This window comes from Channa argus, chromosome 14, assembly GCF_033026475.1.
Source record: "Channa argus isolate prfri chromosome 14, Channa argus male v1.0, whole genome shotgun sequence".
Taxonomy (NCBI): Eukaryota; Metazoa; Chordata; class Actinopteri; order Anabantiformes; family Channidae; genus Channa; species Channa argus.
The window spans coordinates 25,031,873-25,051,271 of NC_090210.1; the positions used below are offsets into that span (position 1 = coordinate 25,031,873).

Consider the following 19,399-nt stretch of genomic DNA (forward strand, 5'->3'; position numbering starts at 1 on the left):
GAAGTTAAGAATTTCTTTCACAAAGTGTAGAATCTGTGAACAAACAGCATTGACGACAGTTTTACTTGAGAAACGAAGCCCGTTGTTTAAAACCAACGAATCACTTTTAATTGGACACGCGCTCAGTGTTGATTAACCTGAAGATTCGCGAGATTTCCCGAGAACGTCAGACCGACAGTAAGACCTTTATTTTGAAGGCTTATAACATATGTAATTCCGGTCATTCCGCGCGGCACGTTAGCTCACCTTTGTCAAGGTAGAGAATGAAATACATACGCACTTCCTGCCAGCTTCAAAATAAGAGTCATCGCTGTGTCAGAAAAAACAAAATACTTGACATTACCTCTTAATTTACTCCCAACAAACACGTGAACATGAATCAGTGTGTTTGGTATCCAGACATCACTGACGGGTGTTTAATAAATTAAAGCAGCTTAAAGGAGACACTCATTTTCTACATTTTATTGTTCCCAACAATCAGAAGCTATAACACTGAATCTTCTCCCACATCTGAGTAATTGTCAGTATTGAAGTTTTACTCAGTAAAAATGACATTGACGTAGACGTTGCTACTTGTGTTCCCTTAATTTACAGTGAAATATATTTATTTCTCTTAAAATTAAAAGTTAAGGGCTTTGGGCCACAAATTAAGGGGCTCATAGATCAACTTATTGTATTAATAATGCAACCACAAGGGGGCACAAGCCAGTGTCTTCTTGTGCCAGTCCCAAGTCTGGATAAATGCAGCTGGTTGTGTCAGGAAGGGCATCCGACGTAAAACACATGACAAATTAAAAATGCGAATCGTGACAATAACTTCCATACTGGATCGGTCGGGGCCCGGGTTAACAACGACCGCCACCGGTGCTGTTGACCTACAGGGTACCGGTGGAAATTGGACTACTGTTGGTCCAAGATGAAGAAGAAGAGGAGGAAGGAGTGTTTGTAGGCAGAGAGAGAAGAGGAAAGCTAAGAATGTAGGACTGACAGTAGGGACTTTGAATGTTGGTACTATGACGGGGAAGGCTAGGAAGTTGATCGACATGATGCAGAGAAGGAAGGTGGACATACTGTGTGTCCAGGAGACCAGGTGGAAAGGTAGCAAGGCTAGAAGCTTAGGAGCAGGGTTCAAGTTGTTCTACCATGGTTCACATAGAAGGAGAAATAGTAGGAGTTATCCTGAAAGAGGATTTTGTGAGGAATGTTCTAGAGGTGAAAAGAGTATCAGACAGGTTGATGAGTCTGAAGCTGGAAGTTGAAGGGGTGATGTTCAATGTTGTGAGTGGTTATGCCCCACAGGTAGGATGTGAGTTAGAAGAGAAGGAGAAATTCTGGAGTGAGTTAGATGAAGTGATGCAGAGCATCACCAGAGGTGAGAGAGAATAGTCATTGGTGCAGATTTCAATGGGCATGTAGGTGAAGGGAACAGAGGTGATGAGACTGTTATGGGCAGGTTTGGTGTTCAGGACAGAAATGCAGAAGGACAGATGGTGGTTGACTTTGCAAAGAGGATGGAAATGGCTGTAGTGAACACTTTCTTCCAGAAGAGGCAGGAACATAGGGAGACGTACAAGAGCAGAGGAAGATGAAGAGGACGAAGTGGTGGAAGTTGAAAAAAGAAGAATGTTGTGTAGTTTTCATGGACAAACTGAGACAGACTCTGGGTGGTTTGGAGATGCTTCCAGATGACTGGACCACTACAGCTAATGTGATCAGGACGTCTGGAGCGGCAGAGAAGTATGTTAGATTGGTGCAGGACACCATTGTACAGGACATTGTGATTTGTAGTGAAAGCAGGCAGCAGGTGGAGGAAAATCTAAAGAGGTGGAGGTCTGCTCTGGAAAACTGAGATGTGTGTCAATGAGAGGGACCCAGGTAGAACAGTGAGGTTACAGGGAGCAGAGGTGAAGAAGGTGCAGGACTTTAAGTACTTAGGGTCAACGGTTCAGGGCAACGGAGAGTGTGGAAAAGAGGTGAAGAGGCGAGTGCAGGCAGGTTGGAACGGGTGGAGAAAAGTGTCAGGTGTGTTGTGTGACAAAAGAGTATCAGCAAGAATGAAAGGAAAGATGTTCAAGACGATGGTGAGACCAGAGATGTTGATCGGCTTAGAGACAGTGGCACTGAAGAAAAGACAGGAGGCAGAGCTGGAGGTAGCAGAGACCCCTAAAAGGAGAACAGCCCAAAGGAAGGAAGAAGATCGGCTCTGTCAGCTTTGAGTTACAAGTAGAGGAAAATATTATGCATTTTGTTCTATATTTTCCTATAAATACAGGAGAAGGAAAATGCATGTTTTGAAAAGTCTCTTAGAGTATTTAGATGATGTTTGGTCTTTAGGAAAAAGTGTCTTGTATAATTTGATAATTACCTACTGGACGGACGACATGACACCAAAATAAGTTAGTGAATGAATTAATTTGTTATGCAGAATGAAAACGCTGACACAGTTTAATAGATTTCAGGCAGCTTTTATTCTCAACATGGGACAGCAGACAGGTGTGACCTTTGACCCTGATCCTCCAGGCGTCTATTCAGTAGATCAGCAACAGGATGAGGATGTGGAGGAATAAATTAACACCCAAAACAAGTCAATGTCAGGTTTAAAAACAAACACTCTGCAAGAACCAAAAGTATTTAATCAACTTCATCGTCCACAACATAAATCAGACGACTCAAAAACGATAAAAAACTTTAAAAAACATTTAGTTTTTGGTTTGTTTCTTCTTCACTGTGCTTCTGTGATGCCACACACACACACACACACACACACACACACACACACACACACTCTGTACACTGGACAGATCAACCTTCAGTATTTACACTTGTATTTATAGATTTAAAACTCTTATCGACCAATCAGCAGTTACTGTTCTTGAACTCTCCGTTCTCAGTGATGGATAGCTTTGTGGGGTTGGTGGGCGACAGCCCGTTGCGAAGGTTCGGCGTGCTGTACCGCTCCTTCACCTGGGTCAGCGCCACCATCAGCCGTGAGTTTGCCGCGTCCAAGGAGCCGATCCGCTTCTCCTGATTGGACAGAGCACAGAGGAAGACGGGAAGTCAGACGGACAGGTTTGAAAACTGGGGTTAGTGACAATCTGACTGTTGGGTTAAAACCACATGTCCAGTCTGTTTATGCTACTGACGTCCTGCTACTTCACTTCCAAAGGGACTAATGAGAGGTTTTACTCTAATTTAGCGAATTTAAAAACTGTCTGATTTGTTGGATAAATTGAATCCTTTGATGATTTGGTTGCACACGTCACAAAAAGTTATGGAAATTCTACTTTTGGGTGAAACCTCAGAATTCACATAAATGCGTTATAGCCCTTACAGGTGAACTTAATTTGACTTTCTCTAAACCTTTGAATGCACATGTTCAACGTTTCACTGCTTATGTTTTGCAACAAGGTGCTCGATCACTAAATGTTCTGGTTCCATGACAGTTTCTATTCAAACAGTTCTCTTCATCGTGCTGCCCAGTGATTGAGACGTGTTTTATGGTGATACACTCACCACTGTTGTTGGTTTCAGTAAATTATCATTACATGCTTTACTTAAATGTCCTACTTTCCTGATATATCACTGTAGCGTGAACTTTTTGCATTTTCGATACATTTCACCCGAATGTCAAAACATTGTGTGAGTAGTGTATTTACTCTGACCTACTACATGCCGTTTAAAATAGTCCAGAATTTTTCTGCCCGAAATGTGTTTGATACTTTTATCTTTGTATTTCATTTGCTGTACTTAAAGCCTAACTGTATGAAATCAGTGGATTATTTTGAAGGGATCCTCACCACAGTTTAAGCTTCTATCAGTGCAACAAATGAGGATAAATGAATAACTAAAACATGAACAATGTTCCCTAACACAACCAGTGTGTGGTTAGTCTTGCATCTTAAAAAACCTTAAGATCCAGTCAAAGAATGTGTCCGTTAAGTATCAACTTAAAATCGAACAAACCTACATCACAAAACATAATGTCATTTGCTTTTAACCCCACAGCAGAAAAATTAATTGACAGGGAGAAGAACATGACGTCTGAGGGCAGCAGCCAAAAACAGAAACAGTCCCGAGAAAGTAGAAAAGAAAACGTGAAGTTGAAGCAGGAAGTGAAACTGTGATTCACCTGCTCAGAAACTGAACAACAAACACCTGAATGTCGTCTGGTCCAACGAATCTAAACCTGTTTGAATCTTCTGTGGCCTTGTTCGGTTCTGAAAGAGCGTGAACTGGAAGCTCTGGTGGTTCGGAGGGAGGGGGGTGAGGGGAGGGAGGGGCGGCAGCCAAACACAAATAAAAGCAGCTCAGAGCGCAACACACCAGCACATTAACATCTCAGTGCTTCGTGTTTCTTCAGAACTTTTTTCACAAACTGTTTAACTTGGCAGAATCCTGGACTCTGCGTTACCAACTGTGTGTATTATAAGTGAAGGCAGCGAATCTTTTTCATCTTCCAGCTGCATATGAAAGCTCTGCCTGTGTCTACGCTCGTGTTCAGCTGTGGTTTAACTAATCCAGACTGACCTGATGCTAATGGCGCCGTCTGTTGTACAGACTGAACACGTCACTGCAGCTGTGAGGTGTGTTGTCGCTCTGTGTTGATGCCGTGTTTGTTTCTTTTAAATAATTAGCGGGGTGGGGGTGGAGGGAGGGGTGGGGGCTCCAGTTACTTGCCTGATTGGTTTATTGCACATCCGTTACTGACCTGAAAATCAGTGGAGAGACGATGAGAAACTGAGCTGAAAAGTCCGAACTGCTTGATCCTCAGCTCATAGTTCTGTATTATCATCTGACACGTTAAAGAGCGAATTCACTCGACGCGTCGACTTTAAGTAAAGCTGGTGGTTCTGTGGACAAATGGTTTGGACTGTGAAGGTGTGCGTTTACCTGAGCGTCGATGACCTTCTGTTTGGCTTCGATCACCGCCTGCATCTCCGCGTGGTCCCGCTTCAACTCCTCCTCCACCGCCATCAGCCTGCAAACACAAACAGGAAGTGTTCTGTGTTTCACTGAGCAATTAAAGAGACGGTGGAATAAGTCGTCTCTTCACACGTCTTCTATTTGGTTTTCATGGTTTTGTGATGCTGTGTTCAGCAAATCTCTGGATCACTTAACTGTGTCACCATGGTAACAGATGCTTCACAGCCGACATCTACAATGTTTCCTTTACTACACGAGCAAATGTTCCATCTGCATTTTTTCACAGTGTTTCCAACATACACACAGTTATTGACTTTTTGTTTGTTTTAAGCTGCTTTAACCTTGATTTTGTCATTTTTCTTCACTTGACATTAAAGAAGCATTTTTTCTGCATCACCTGTGGAACAGTTTGTTCAGACACATTAGAGAAGCCTGATAACAGCTGCATCGTATCAGGGGCTTCTGGGGTTTGTTTCCACTCTATCTGGCAGAAAAGACTTTTCCCCTCATTAAACTTGATTCATGCTTCTGTGCATGTTTCAGTGAACAACTCCAGACTTAACAGTGACACAGGAAGTGCAGAGGCAGTTTGTGGTGTGTACCTGCAGATGATGCTTTTCATCTGGCTGTCCTTGTCCTCCTGCTGTCTCCTCAGTCTCTCCTCGCTGTCTTCCAGACGGGTTTTGTACTCGAGGAGCAGCTTCTGCATCTGCTGCTCTTGAGCCAGCAGCCGCCGCTCGTACTCCTCCAGACGCCGCCCGGACACCCGCAGACGCTCCTTCAGCCGGGAAATCTCCATTTCGTACTGAGGGGGTGAGGAAGAGCGGTTCATGTGACGTGAAGACAGCTTTTCACTCTGCGTGTTACGTTCACAACAAAACACTGCAGTGGCTGTTCCCTGATTTTTTGTAAATCACCTTTATTTATATATAATTCACAACCTGAAGGCTTTTTACACAGTAGGAAAAACTACTCTACCTTCTCAGTGTTCCTGCCATCCTCTCTGCTCCTCTCTCCTCCCTGCTCCTCCTCCTCGTCGTACTGGCCGTTGTTCAGCACCCAGGCTGCAGTCCGCTCCACGGGAGACATCACCACCGCCTCCACTGGCGCCGCCGCCTGAACACAAACCAGTAACACGTTTACTCCTTTGACAGAGGACTTGGTGCCCAGATATTTAACTGATGTCTCAGTTTCACCTGTAAAGCTTTAATATTAACACTTTGACAGCTGTTCTCTGAACGATTGTCAGTAAAACCATCTGTTGTTACAGACTCCACCTCCTGCCCAGGTGTGTTCCCGCTCACCTGCTGGGTTTGCTTGGGGGCGTTCCTCGGGGGTGGAGCCACGTTCTCCACGGAGCAGGTGGACTGTTGGCGGATGATGTCTCCAGTGTTGGGTGTCGGTTCGGTGTTGGCGCTGCTGCTGCGCAGTGAGGCGCTGTGTTGGTGGGAGCGAGGCGTGCGTGTCCCACCCCTGCTCTGCTGCTCCACCTTGACGATGTGGGCGGTGCCCGCCGTGGTGCTCTGACGGGGGATGGCGACCGCTGTTGCGGCCCCGTGCGGGAGGTCGTGGGGCAGGTGTCGGCGAGGAATGGAACACTCCTCGCTCTGCGTACTTTGCCTGCTGCCCAGTTCATCCAGGCTGCTGTTGGATGGGGCACGACCTTTGACCCCCACCTGGCTGCCGAAGTCATCAGAGTTGCTGTGGCTGTTGTGTGAGCTCTCCGTGCTCAGGTTTTCAGAGCTGGAGTCCTGCCGCAGCGAGTGAGCAGAGCGTGATGACAGGCTGTGGGCGGCGTTGCTCAGGTGGTACACGGGGTTCTGGAAGCACAGCGGCTGGAGGCTGCGCTGCTGGCTGAGGGAGGGGGGCAGAGGCCGCCTCACCTGAGGGGCACTCTGTGGCTGAATGTCTCTGGGGGGGGCTTTGATCGGGTGCTGCACCAACTGTGGAGTCAGGGGGGTCGAGTGAGGATAACTGAGCAGGGGTGGGCCATGTCCCATGGAGGCCTGGGAGTCCACCCTGCTGAGGCGGGGTGGGGCCTCGTGGTGTACCGGGGGCCCCGTGGGGCCATGCAGGCTCTGGGCTTCCTGTAAGTCGACCAGAGAGATGCTGCGGCCATTAGGCAGAAGGTTGTCCCGCTCCTCCTGGTCAGAGAAGCTGGTTTGCATGGAGGGGTGCTGCTGAGGCAGCAGGGGGCGCTGTCCTCGGACATGACCCTCAATCAGTTCCCCGGCGGGAGACTGCAGACTGTGGACCTCACTGTGGCTGCAGGAGGGGAAACGTAGACAGGGTGAGACACCAAACTCACTAAAGACATTTAAATTTTTATGGTTCTGTGTAAGATTAAGGACATTTGAAGGTTGTGAATTCATGATAAAACCACAGCGAATCAGATATTTGACCCTGCAGTAAACTGACACCCACTCTGCTCCTTTTTCTACTTAAAGGTGTGAATTGTGTGCTTAACCTGCTGTAAACTTACCTGTTCTTTCACTTCTGACATCTATTAAAAAAATCTGACTAGATGAAAGGAAGAAACAGGTTGGCTGGTTACCTGTCAGCGGGGTCCTCGAAGATTCGCTGCAGCCCTGACGAGAGGCTGCCGCTGATGTTGTGGGCGGAGCTGTGGTCCTGGAAACGTCGCAGCTGCTGCTGGACCGGAGTCGGAGCGGCCAGACAGCGAGAGATGTCTCCCAGAATCCTCGGCAGGGGGCCCAGCTTGGCTACGGTGGCCTGCAGGAAGGAATTTTCACCCTGGGGTCGTCGTGTGTGTATTGTGTGTTTGAATGGAAGCACCAGGATGCAGTGGTAGTGGTGGGAGAGCGAAACCAATATGGTGGCAACAGAAAGAGTCAGCCAAACAGGAAGTGAACGGGGGGGGAGGGAAAAAAACATAAGGGAAACTTAATGGAAACTAAAATCAAACCAACTACAACCACATGCTTCTACTGAACCACAGTCACAAACAACGGAGCTCCAACAGGTGAAACAGGTGAGACAGGTGGGGGGGGGGGGATCGAGGCAGAAAGGTAGAGTGTTAGCCGGGGTGGGGTGGGGGGCTTCAGGCCATGCTGTGATGTTCAGCCACGCAGAGTTAAGTGCTTAAATGGTTAAATGAACCAAAGTGACTTCTGCTCCTGATGTTCATTCATTTTACATCATCAGATATTTACTGGACATCTCTCTCTCACACACACACACACACTCACACACACCACCAGCCAAGGCCCACAGGCTGCATCAGGGTCCGTTTCTTTCACTCTTGTATGAACATAAGAACATTTTATCAACACCTGTCCAGAGACAAATTAGCCTCAGTGTTTCACTTTCCACAGTTGAACTTTCTGAACCTTTTTATCTATTTCTGCAGGAACAAGAGCTAAACTGTGAAATTGTTACATTACATTTATTCATTCATTTTCTAGAGGGGTAAAAAAATATGGGGCAGTAAATCATTTTTTCATGTGTTATTTTATTCCTCCCATTATCGACTTTTAGGTTTAGACTAACTTTTTTTAAACCAGACTGTTTAAAAATCTTAACTTGCAGCTGATTAAACTGCACTACATGTGCGGTTTCTTCCCGGTGTCTGATCCACAAGTGCATGTTTCCTTTAAATCAAGTTTTCTTTTCTAGACTCCAACTAGATGTGGATTTCACAATATGTTATTGTTGCACCTTTGTCACCAACATGAAGACAAATTTCTCTCTGTACAGTAGTTTTTTCTCATTTTTTTAGTCGTCGGTTTAATTCTGTTGCAGTCTCAAAAAAACACACGCACAAAACAAGAAACTGCAGAATCTGAAACGTGAGTAAATTATCACTATACACACACACACACACACACACACAGTGTTGGTGATGCCTGTACCTTATCGAACTGTGACACAACCTCCCACAGCAGAGCGTGCAGCACTGACAGCTCGCGGCCGAGGTCGATATAACCCTCGAAGCCCGGAGTGTTGGACAATGTCTCTGGGTTGGAGATCTCTGACAGAAAACGCATCATCCCCGCCCACTCGTGTTCCAAGAAGTCATTCATGAAAGCCATGTACTCCTCTTTGTTTCCAAACCTGCAGAGACACAAACACATGCTCAAGTTGTTCCTGTTCGAAGTTTTTTGGGTTTTTTTTGGAATCTGTACTTTTTAGCAAAGCTGCTGTTGATGAGTTGATGTGTCGGTCACTGAACCATCTGCCTGTTTTGGTCAGTAACGTCCGAAACCATCAGCCAACCAACGTGCAGTGTGGTGAACATCAGCCTGTGGACACTCACTTGGTGAAGTTGGCGAGGTTCTGGATGACTTTGGCGATGAGTGTGAGTGTCCGAGACGTGCGGTCGTCTGGATATTCCTGCATCAAGTTGAAGAGCGACGGCGACATGATGGCCGGGCAGAGGAACCGCAGGAACAGCGAGGCGCTGATCAGACGCTTGCTGATGTCCTGCTGGTGGCCGCGAGCGACACACTGCTGCTTCCATGACGCAAACACTTCCTTTAGCTCCCGAGGAAACACACTGAGAAGGCCGAACAAAGAAAAAGTTGAATCCCTACTTTAAGCCTTACAAACATACAAAGCACTTAAATCATATTTAAGATGTTTAGAAGTCAGCAATTCTTTATTTATCCCTGAATCAGAATGAGTAAACCTTAAACCTTTATTTCAAAATAAACTTAACTTCAAGGTATTAAGGTGGAAAAGCGATTGACGAACAACATTACTGTACTTTGAGGAAACTCTGAATTCACTCCAGAGATAATAAAGATGTAGATCACTAATCAATCATTTTTATTCTGCTGAGTGCAACTGCAAAGTGAACTGCACCATTTTGTCTACACATGAATGTATCAGAAATATTCGATACTTTGAATTCTTTAGGTATTTTTTCCTGATTTTCCTTCCATACTTCTACTCGTAACATTCTGTATTGTAGGAGATATTAGCACTTAAAGTAAAAGATCCGAGAACTTTTTACTTCACTGCCCTAAATGATGACTGGCTGTCTCGTTGGTGGACGAGTTGTTTAATGTCTTTAACACTGAACTCATTGAAATGACTGTGCTGTCGTACCAGTAGGAGTTGATGATCTTGCAGAACGCCAGCTCGCAGCACATCTTCAGGTTACTCTGATGTTCGGCCAGATCGGTGCCGGAGCATCGACTGGGATCCACCTCGCAGTTCTCGTCCGACTCGTACAGAGCCTTTATGAACTCACCTGGAAACACAGACTTACAGGTTATTTCCTCAAAGTGGTTCTGTCAAACTGTCAAACTCCAGCAGCTGGATTTTTCTTTATTAGACTCGAATGTCAACATTGATCAGATTTTTCGTATCCACTTAGACACTTTGCAGCTCATTAATAGGGACTGTGCAGTTACTATGTGGTGGATGTTTTACTTTACAACCAAATTTACAACATAAGTTTATTCACTTATAAAACTAAGATGTACAGTTATTTCCCTTCAGGTTTGTCTTTATTTAGAAGGAGCTCATCTTGCACATCCACTCATTAAATGGCTCTATAATCCCCCAGGGGTGAAATCACAAAACACCTGGAGGCTAAAGCAGCTCGTACCTGGCTGTACTGGGGGAAAGTCCTCAATAACAAAAGGAGTCCAACCTAACATGGACTCGTGTGTTGTGTTTTACAGCAGCTCAGAGAGAAACATTAATTGAATGAGGTTATTTTAGTAGCATTGAGTTAATGAAAATAGTCACTTATTAATTACTGTGCAAAAAGGCTGTTTGCAGTTTTACCTTTAAAAAAGACTTAATACGATAATGTTTCTAAATGGATTATTGCATTCATTTGTTCAACACTTTTGTTAAATACCGTTTTAAATTTTAATCACTTCATGAACTGCTGTGTAGATGATTTTTTTTTTAAAAACCGGGGATCAATAAAATTAGACTTTACTGTGTGTTTTATTAATTGGATGCTGAAAAGTCACTATCAAATAAATGTAGTGCAGTAAAACAATGATATTTGTCTGAAATGAAGTTTGAATGAATGAATGTTTCTAAGTCAAGCTGTACTAATACATGGGGGATACAGTCGGTCATTCTGCATGATCTCATTTCTGTTTGCTGGGAGCAGGAACATGTGACAAAACCTGCCAACAGCTCGTTTTTATTTACTTTTTGTCATTTTGGATTTTTCCTGCTTGTGTTTGATTATTTGTTTTTGGTGTCTCTTCCCTTGGGAGCATCATCTTTGTGATAATTCTAGGTTGGTGTCTTTTACTGAGCTCTGAACACTGGCTCTGCCTGTGCTCAGCAGGCTCACTGTACCTTAATAAAGTTTAGATATATTTATTGGTCATTAGATTATTGGTGCAGATTTTCTGCTGTCTCATGAACAGCGAGTCTTTCACTGTCAGCAGAGAAACTGGATTTACAGTTACACACATCATTAAGTTTTAACTGCAACTCAGGCTGGTGACATTGAAAACTTGACACAGCAAAATGATGCGAGTCTCTGAGAAAAGACAAGTCAGCTGAAATTAGCAGCAGCTGTCCAATAAGAAATTACTGTCAAAATGAAGCTGCAGGAAACAAGTTATTTTCACACATGAACCTATAAATATATAAATGAGGGTGAAATAAATCTTATAAAAAAGTATTTACAAAGGCTTTATCTCCTCGTGAAACAGCTCATGTGTTTACTGGTTGACAGCAGGTCTCCTGAGTCTCTGACACGTTCAACATCGGAACTATTTTAAGCTTCTGTCTTTTTTTGCTCCTTTAAATGTTTCAGCACATGTTAACGGAGCTGAATCTCAAACATGATAAAGCAAAGTCAGCAGGTGCTCTAATTTTAGCATGAAGCAGCCGATAAAAATGATAAATACAAAAAGAAACTGCTGACAAAGGCTTTTAACACTTCAAATCTAATTCAGGATCAAGCTGATTCCTCTGCTGCCACATTTTCCTGCAGTTTGACCAATAAAATTAGGTAGAGATAAAAGTCTGGTTCATTAGAATCATATACAGTGACTCTGCTGCTTCATCAAATGCTGCTTCAAAAAAATGATAATTCAGATTATAAATGATAAAAACATGCCAAAAGTTATATGGAAAAGTTGAGGACTCAGGAAATCTTTATACAACAAACAATGACCTGGTCTGAGACTCACCAAGTGCATCATGCAGGTATTTCTGTCCCACCAGCTTCAGATACTCCTCGATGGCCTTGGTGGCCAACGTGTTCTCCCTGAAGATCAGGACATCGTGGTCGGCGCATCGGTCCACCTCTGACATCACCAGGTCTGTCAGGAAGTCCTGTGCAGGAGAAAGTGAATCCACATGTTGCTGCTGCTTGAGTTTGTTAATGTAAATGGAAAAAGCATTAAATAAAAAAAAAAACTGTCCGTGAAACCACAGGTAACCATAACTGTGTTTAATGACAGGATGATCTATAAATTCGTTGATTGTTCAGTAAAATTTTCGAGGTCAAATGTATAAAAATGAGGAATTAGGACTTTCTGATTAATGTCTTTGGAAACAGAGAATTTTTTTTTTTTTTACTATTTGTACAAACAGTTGATGACACTAATAAGTTTTACTTTGATTTCTGACCTACAAATAGTTCAGGACCTAAAACGTGTGAAATGTTGAATCTTACTGATTGTTTCCAGGACGACATAAACATTTTTTAAATAAATTTTAAAAAATGGATCAAAGCAGTTGTCAGCATTTTGTGTCCACACACGTTTGGTCATCAAGTGTAATTTTTGAGATAAACCAGGTGATAAGACCTGTAAGCGGTTTTAATCAGGGGCCAGGTTCTGACCTTGGCTCTGCCGGTGCTCTGCAGGATGTGGACCAGGGCACAGGCCATCTCCTCCTTGTTCTTCACGCTGATGACGGGCTCCAGCACCGAGCACAGCATGGTATAGTTGTTGGTGATGAACTCTGCAAACTCCTTGTACTGCTCCATGGGCAGGATGGAGATGGTCTGGAAACGGGACTTGATCCGGATCGACGGCCCCCCTCCTTTGGCCTTGCTGGTGGTGGGCGTGCTCACCGGGTACCACTTCTCCACGAACTGGCGACCCGTTACGCCCGACACCGGGATGTTGACCAAGCCTACATAGTTGTTTTTGTCTTTCTTCTTCTTCTTGTCCACGTCGCGGTAGATGTGCACAGTGATGCTGTGGATGGGCGGCATGCTGGAGAAGTCGAAGTACTCGCCCCAGAACAGGCTGTCGTGGCGGGTCTTACTGGTGGTGCGGGCGTAGAGAACATCATCCAGACACAGCTCACAGAAATATTTCTTCTTAGGCGGCAGGTCTTTGGCTTCGATGATCCACAGTCGCAGCAGGTTCTCGGCCCGCCGACAGTTGTCCTGCAAACCAGACAGTCAGGATTGATTTCGGGAGGACTTTTAAGTCGATCCACCCAAATCTACGCTGTGTCCTTCATTTATTTATATACATGTTTCTTAGATGTTGTTATCAGCTCACTGTATAAGAATCTCTCGATCTGCAAGACCTCATTTGAATCACATCTGTAATCAAAGCTACAACAGCCTGACGAGAACCTGCAGGAGTCTGAATGTTTTGTCCCTGTGTTTCTCACCTTGTTTGGCTGGATCGTCCTCCTCAGGTTCTCCATCCACTTGTCTCTCTCTGAGGCTGAAGTGCAGCTGAAACACTTGCTGCCACCCGAGTACGTCACCTGACAGGTGAGAAAGAGAAAAGAAAAACAACTTGACTTCTGAACAGACAGCACATTAAAATATACACATGAAAGTTGCACAGAAAATTTATTTTTATCACCACAACCACAAATAAAGTGCTTTGAACAGTAGGAGACTAAATGTTTAGATCCGCGGAGAAATGTGGTTAGAAAACGAGCAAAGAGTTATCAGGGTGAATTATCAACAATACAATCACATAATTCTATTCATTTTTCTAATAAATGCTGCAAATTCTCCTTGTGTTATTCTGAGCAGCAGTGATAGTTACAAGTTAAAGTACTGACACTTTCTGGAACCAGTTGGGAGTAAAATAAAGCATGAACCAGCATCATGTGGTTAATTTATGGATGATCTCAGTTGATTTCTAACCAGAGTCAATCCTGCCGTGAAGGAATGAGGACTGAAGAGGACAGTGTTCTGACTGGTCTGTGGTCAGGAACATGACATAAACAGACCTTTATCCCAAAAGACCTTCGGACTTGTCATGGTAGCAAAAGCTCAGGTGTTGCTAATATCATTAATGATGGCTCTGCTCCAGTGTCTCGTTTTAGTAAAGCACAGTGGGACAGAGGATGAGCAGAACCAGCATCCTGAAACTGAAGTCGCTAAATACCTCAAAGCAGAACTCCTGTCCTAGGATGCTGCTGTGCAGAGGTTTGATGAACACGTCCTCCTCCATGCTCAAGTCCAGAGCCTCCACTGCGCTGCCAGGTGTCAACAAGGATTCATGGGAGGTGGACTCTTTCAGCTTAGGAAGACCCCGAGATCTGGAAAGCGGGAGAAGAAGGGAAAACAAACACAAGAGCTCTTGAGGTACTGACAGAAGACAGGCCTCAGCGGTGGGGGGGCACCGCTGAGCACTGCGTGAGTTTTCAGATACCATGACAGCGCAGCGAGCCACCTGCCATCACCCGTGAAGCAGGAGAGCAGTAATACCTACGAAAAACAACCACAGAGCCAGGTGAGGGAAGTTCCCCAGAGCATCCCTCCTCCTCCTCCTGCCCGACTCCCCCCAGCTCCCACCGTCCTCCCACCTCGACCCCGCAGCAGGAGCTCAGTTCACCCCTGTAAGCGCAGCTGAGCAGAGCGTCCCTTTTATTGAGCTTCTCTGCAATCCAGCAGGCGGTAAACAAGGTCCTGGGACCGCCAATTGCGTCTGGCCTGCGGGAGCGTTCCCATGGTAACGGCCAGTGCAGGGAGCCCAGGTGCTAGGCAGCGTGATGCAGCAAGGAGCAAGGCAGGCGTTTAACTACAGACCGGTCTCAGGAGGGACACAGGTAAACCAGTTCATCAGCGGGGGCTGAAGAAACTTCTATGGCAGGAAGGAATTAAGCAGTTTTGGGGTATTTTCCCTTTAACAAAGTATCAAGGCACCTGAAGCTTAAGTTACATTGTTAAAACCTCTAAGGAACTAACGAACACTGATGTATAATTATGAATGAAGCAGCTGTAGGTACATAAAAAGGTTAAGAGGTTTAGAGTTTTTACAAAATAAAATGACTGAAATTTTATTTTTACCTAGAATAAACACCTACATGATCAGATGTATTTGCTTATAAAAACATTAAACAAATCTAAAATTATTTCATACTAGAAGCAGAACTGCAGCTAGTTTAATAATCTGTTCAGTGGTTCAGCTCCAGCTTCTCAAATGGGAAGTTTTAACGTGTACAGAAATCTGTGGTTTGTGTTCTGTTGGTCAGAAAAAACGTGATGAGTCTTTTTTTAATGACCAAATAATCAATTAAGACTTTGTCTATAGTCAGAAAATATAAAATGTTGCTTCAACACTTTTGTACTTCCATGTGCTATTTGATGATTTTAATGTTTTAAATATTTAACTACAGTGAAGAAACACGGCTGCGTAAGAAGGTTCGTGAATGTTTTATAGTGGTTTAGTACTAATGCACATAACTGCAAGACCCTTAATGGAGAGCGATCAGATAAGTATTAAAAGCACTGAATGACCAGCTTCAGTTTTTTAGGAGGTCACTCTTTAATTCATTCAGCGTGTGTGTGTGTGTGTGTGTGTGTGTGTGTGTGTGTGTGTGTGTGTGTGTGTGTTCCTGCTGTGTCAGATGAATCACGTAATCCTGGATTAGTGGGTTCAGATCAACACTCATGCTGTGACATCAGACTTGTAACTGGTAAATACATCACAAAATATCAGCATGAACACTTATTTAAAACAGCACATGTTCACATTTTTGATAATATTTTTACACATCTGTGACATTTTATCACACAAATTGTAATAAGGTTTTTATAATCTATATTTCTCCTCAAAGTCCACAATCTCTGTCCTCCAGCAGCCTGTTACCAAATCATTTGCATAGGTTTTGCATCACTGACGATTGTGACGTAGGCCTGTGAAGTGACACTTTGCATAGTGCATTATGTGCATCAACAGACTGTCAGCCGGAAACTAATGTACTGGAAACGACAGTGAAGGTTAGTCCGGAAATGTTGATGTCCTTCATCATAGTAGTCGTAGACTCTAAAAAGCAACTAAATCCAAAAACATTGGTAAATAAAAACTCATTTGCTTCTAAAGCTGCTTCAAATTAAACATATTCATACCTCAGAAACTTCTTGTGAGCACAGAATCATCCAAGCTCCATTCAAGCATACGTCCAAACTCATCACAAAGCCACAGTCATATCTGAGCTAGATTCAGGTTACAGGTACCCACAAAAAATAGTTGACAATAGAATATCACAACTTTGCATTTGTTTGCTTTCAGCATGTCCTTGGTGACCACATGTCCTCTATCACCTACAACCTCCAGATAAGAAAGGACAGATGCAACCTTTCCCAATGTGCTACTCAACTATCAGCTGCACAACTAAACCTCCTCAGCTGATTTCTCTCAGGTTAGATTTGTCAAAGGTTGCGATGCTCCTGCAACTAAACCCAATAAATCTGTGTCAGAGCAAAACACCCAGGATGGAATAAGTGAACGTGATGAACGTTTTCAGTGTCTCTGTGCACACTGGTGCAGATTCAGACAGACTGAGTTTCAGGAAGGGCTGGTCTACTGCATTAGGATGGAAACCTGATCTAGTCTGCAGCCAGAGGAAGAGAAGGAGGAAGCACTCACTGATCGCTGCTCTCTCTCTCACACACACACACGTCTGTAACAATATGAGAAGTTGTGCAGAATATTTTTAGATTCAGTAGAATGCTACAGATGATCAGGTTATGTATCAATATTCACCGCTGTTATCTCTGTAAGTAACTATTTAAAGTGTTTAGTTCCAAATAGTAAAACACAGGACGTGAAGCAGTTATAGAAAATCTACCCTGTCATTTTATTTAACCCGCGAGGCGCAAACAGTAATTCTAATAGTCTGGATATGTGGTACATTCATTAAATCTTTACATATATTTTATTACTAAAGCAACAAAGACAATCATTTACTACCTGCATATTTCTAAATACACACTCTCACAGGCTTCCAGCATGTGGAACACACCCTGCAAACAGCTGTGCGGCAGGTTTTAACTGAGGCTCATCTCAGTGTGTCTGTCTGAGACCTGAACAATAGTTTGAGTTGCACCAAAGTATGTATTTTTTTACAACATGCCCATTTCCAGAAAAGTTGGGACACTTTACCTTAAATTTATTACCATCACCATTTCTCAATAGAGTGTGGTAAATTGTGTAATGCTAAAAGAAAAAACACCTGGTGGAATATCTGAGTACTGATGGAGAACAAATCTCACTGCTGCTGCTTATAATGATGGGTTTAAAAATGGCTTTTACACAATTGTTTTTCCTTCACTGTTCACGATGTTGCATGTAGAGACTGTTTTCACTTTCTCCAGGTGTTAAACAAAGTGAGACATGAGTTTTCACACCAACATTTTTTTGCAAACTCTGGTTTCAATGTGTAAGTGCGACATGGAAGACTGAAGGTCACACAGACAGGATTCCTGCTCTCATCTCCTTAACTTCTTCTATATTGTTATAGCAAAAACTACTTATTAAATCAATAAATGATTCAGAATTGGATACAGGTTTTGTAAAATCCCTTCTCTATTAAGGTCTGTACTCAACCCCAGACGCCAATGGGAGTAAATCTCTGCAGCAGGCTCAACATCTGGAGGATAAAACTGAAAGCAGAAGAGTTTTCTGAGCTGAACCAGAAGCTCATTTAGAGCCCGTGTTGCTGTGACTAAACAGTGGTCAAGGTAGAAAAACCCTAAAACATCTGGACCTTGACATCCACCTTAACCAAGGCCAGTTATTCCTGCAATGAAGATGAGTCGTCATCACCTTCATCACACCAAACATACCAGATAAGAGTGAATAAAAGACCTAGTCAGACCAAACGTCAGTCTCTTCTTCACACACACACAGTCCTACCTCAACCTCAGGGTTTTGGAGAGCTGAGATGTGCGAGCTCTCCGGAGGAGCGATGACGAGCCGTCCATCAGGACTTAAAGCTCAGAGCTGAATGAGAGACACAGGCTGTGCGTATAAAGCATTATCCTCCTGTCCAGCTGGCTGACAGTCTGTCCACTATAATGCTGCACACACTTACTCTCAGTGCATCACTACACACTGCACACACATCCAGAGGCAGAGACAGATGGCATGCAGAGGTTCATATCAGGAAACAGAAAGGAACATTTCTGGAAAGTCATGTCATTCACATTCGATTTTACTCTCTTAAGTGCACTTGACAGTAAAAGCAGGTTTTTCTTGTAATTTTAGTATTTTTACTCAAAGGTCAAAGGACATAAATACGTTTGCTAAATTTTACATTTTACAATCCCAGAGCAACAAAGAAAAGTCTGAGTGAAGCATCAGCAAAGGAAAGCAGGTCTTCCAGTAAAACCACCTCCAGTGAGTGCTGGGAAGGCTGGGTGGGCTAATGGATGGAGGAAGAAGAGGAGGTGAAACCCACAAGCTGCTGTAAACAGAACAGGAAGGAGAGCTGCTAAATAAACCGACCATCTCTCCTCTTTGTGTCTCTGCTGTGGCTTAAATGTTCACTGGTATCACAGAGACGCAGCATCAGCAGACACAGAGAGTCAGAGCTTCAAAAGCAAAACCAGAACAGGAAGTGAAGCTTTACTATCACAGAGCTGTCACTGCTACTCAGTGTCACTGCACAACTAACTCTACGGCTTCTGACTCTGAGCGACGCCGGGCTGTAACATAAGCCCGTGAAGCCCCCACAGTCCAAAGGGTCACACCTTTCAACAACCGTGTTAGCAATCTGGTACAAATTACATTACATTAAACTTAAAGCACTGACTGACTGAAAACCTTATACTGTTCTGATCTACTTCAGTAGAAAGGCTGCTCTGTTTTTACATGTGCTGTGTATAAAGAACAATATTAGGAGCAGCTGTGCAACACTAACAAAAACGTAATGTCCACCCATAGTAAATGCATGCTGGGCTAGGAAGGCTCCTGACACTCAGGTGGCCTACAATCTGTACTGTCCCTGAACTCAACAGTGCACACTGTTACTAACAGGTGGCTCACACTCTGTTCTGTACTGGAACACTACAGCTTCTACGGAGACAGTGTTTCACTTTGTTTTGAAGACGGCTCACAAAGACAAGTGACAGAGAAAGGAGCTGGGATGTTGGGCTTTTTCATATTACTGATATGACTTTTGTTTGGTTTTATTTTGCTGACTTCACCTGCTCCGGCTTTACTTCAGCGTGTCCAAGGAAACAGAGACAGCTGATATCACACCCCAGAGAACAGCTGCTGTTTGAGTGACAGCAGAGGAAGTGATAATGTAACATTGCACA

General features: G+C 43.8%; 1 protein-coding gene across 10 annotated transcripts in view; it reads right to left on the minus strand.

Annotated features, from left to right (window-relative positions):
• Nucleotides 1-2,450: 2,450 nt before the first annotated feature.
• The window catches only part of rasal2 (RAS protein activator like 2), a 75,297-nt gene continuing 58,348 nt past the window's right edge, over nucleotides 2,451-19,399 (minus strand). For 7 of the 10 annotated variants that reach the window (XM_067474026.1, XM_067474022.1, XM_067474020.1 and 4 more), the window contains 13 exons: nucleotides 14,238-14,391; nucleotides 13,504-13,602; nucleotides 12,716-13,270; nucleotides 12,060-12,204; nucleotides 9,994-10,138; nucleotides 9,200-9,439; nucleotides 8,796-8,997; nucleotides 7,478-7,677; nucleotides 6,228-7,188; nucleotides 5,902-6,039; nucleotides 5,526-5,728; nucleotides 4,891-4,978; nucleotides 2,451-3,024 (listed from right to left, as the gene is read on the minus strand). In XM_067474026.1, the coding sequence (XP_067330127.1) occupies nucleotides 2,857-3,024; nucleotides 4,891-4,978; nucleotides 5,526-5,728; nucleotides 5,902-6,039; nucleotides 6,228-7,188; nucleotides 7,478-7,677; nucleotides 8,796-8,997; nucleotides 9,200-9,439; nucleotides 9,994-10,138; nucleotides 12,060-12,204; nucleotides 12,716-13,270; nucleotides 13,504-13,602; nucleotides 14,238-14,391 (3,298 nt within the window). In that variant the 3' untranslated portion in view covers nucleotides 2,451-2,856. Of the gene's footprint in view, nucleotides 3,025-4,677; nucleotides 4,709-4,890; nucleotides 4,979-5,525; nucleotides 5,729-5,901; nucleotides 6,040-6,227; nucleotides 7,189-7,477; nucleotides 7,678-8,795; nucleotides 8,998-9,199; nucleotides 9,440-9,993; nucleotides 10,139-12,059; nucleotides 12,205-12,715; nucleotides 13,271-13,503; nucleotides 13,603-14,237; nucleotides 14,392-19,399 lie in introns of all 10 variants that reach the window. The other 3 variants (XM_067474025.1, XM_067474024.1, XM_067474021.1) reach the window with 2 other exon arrangements.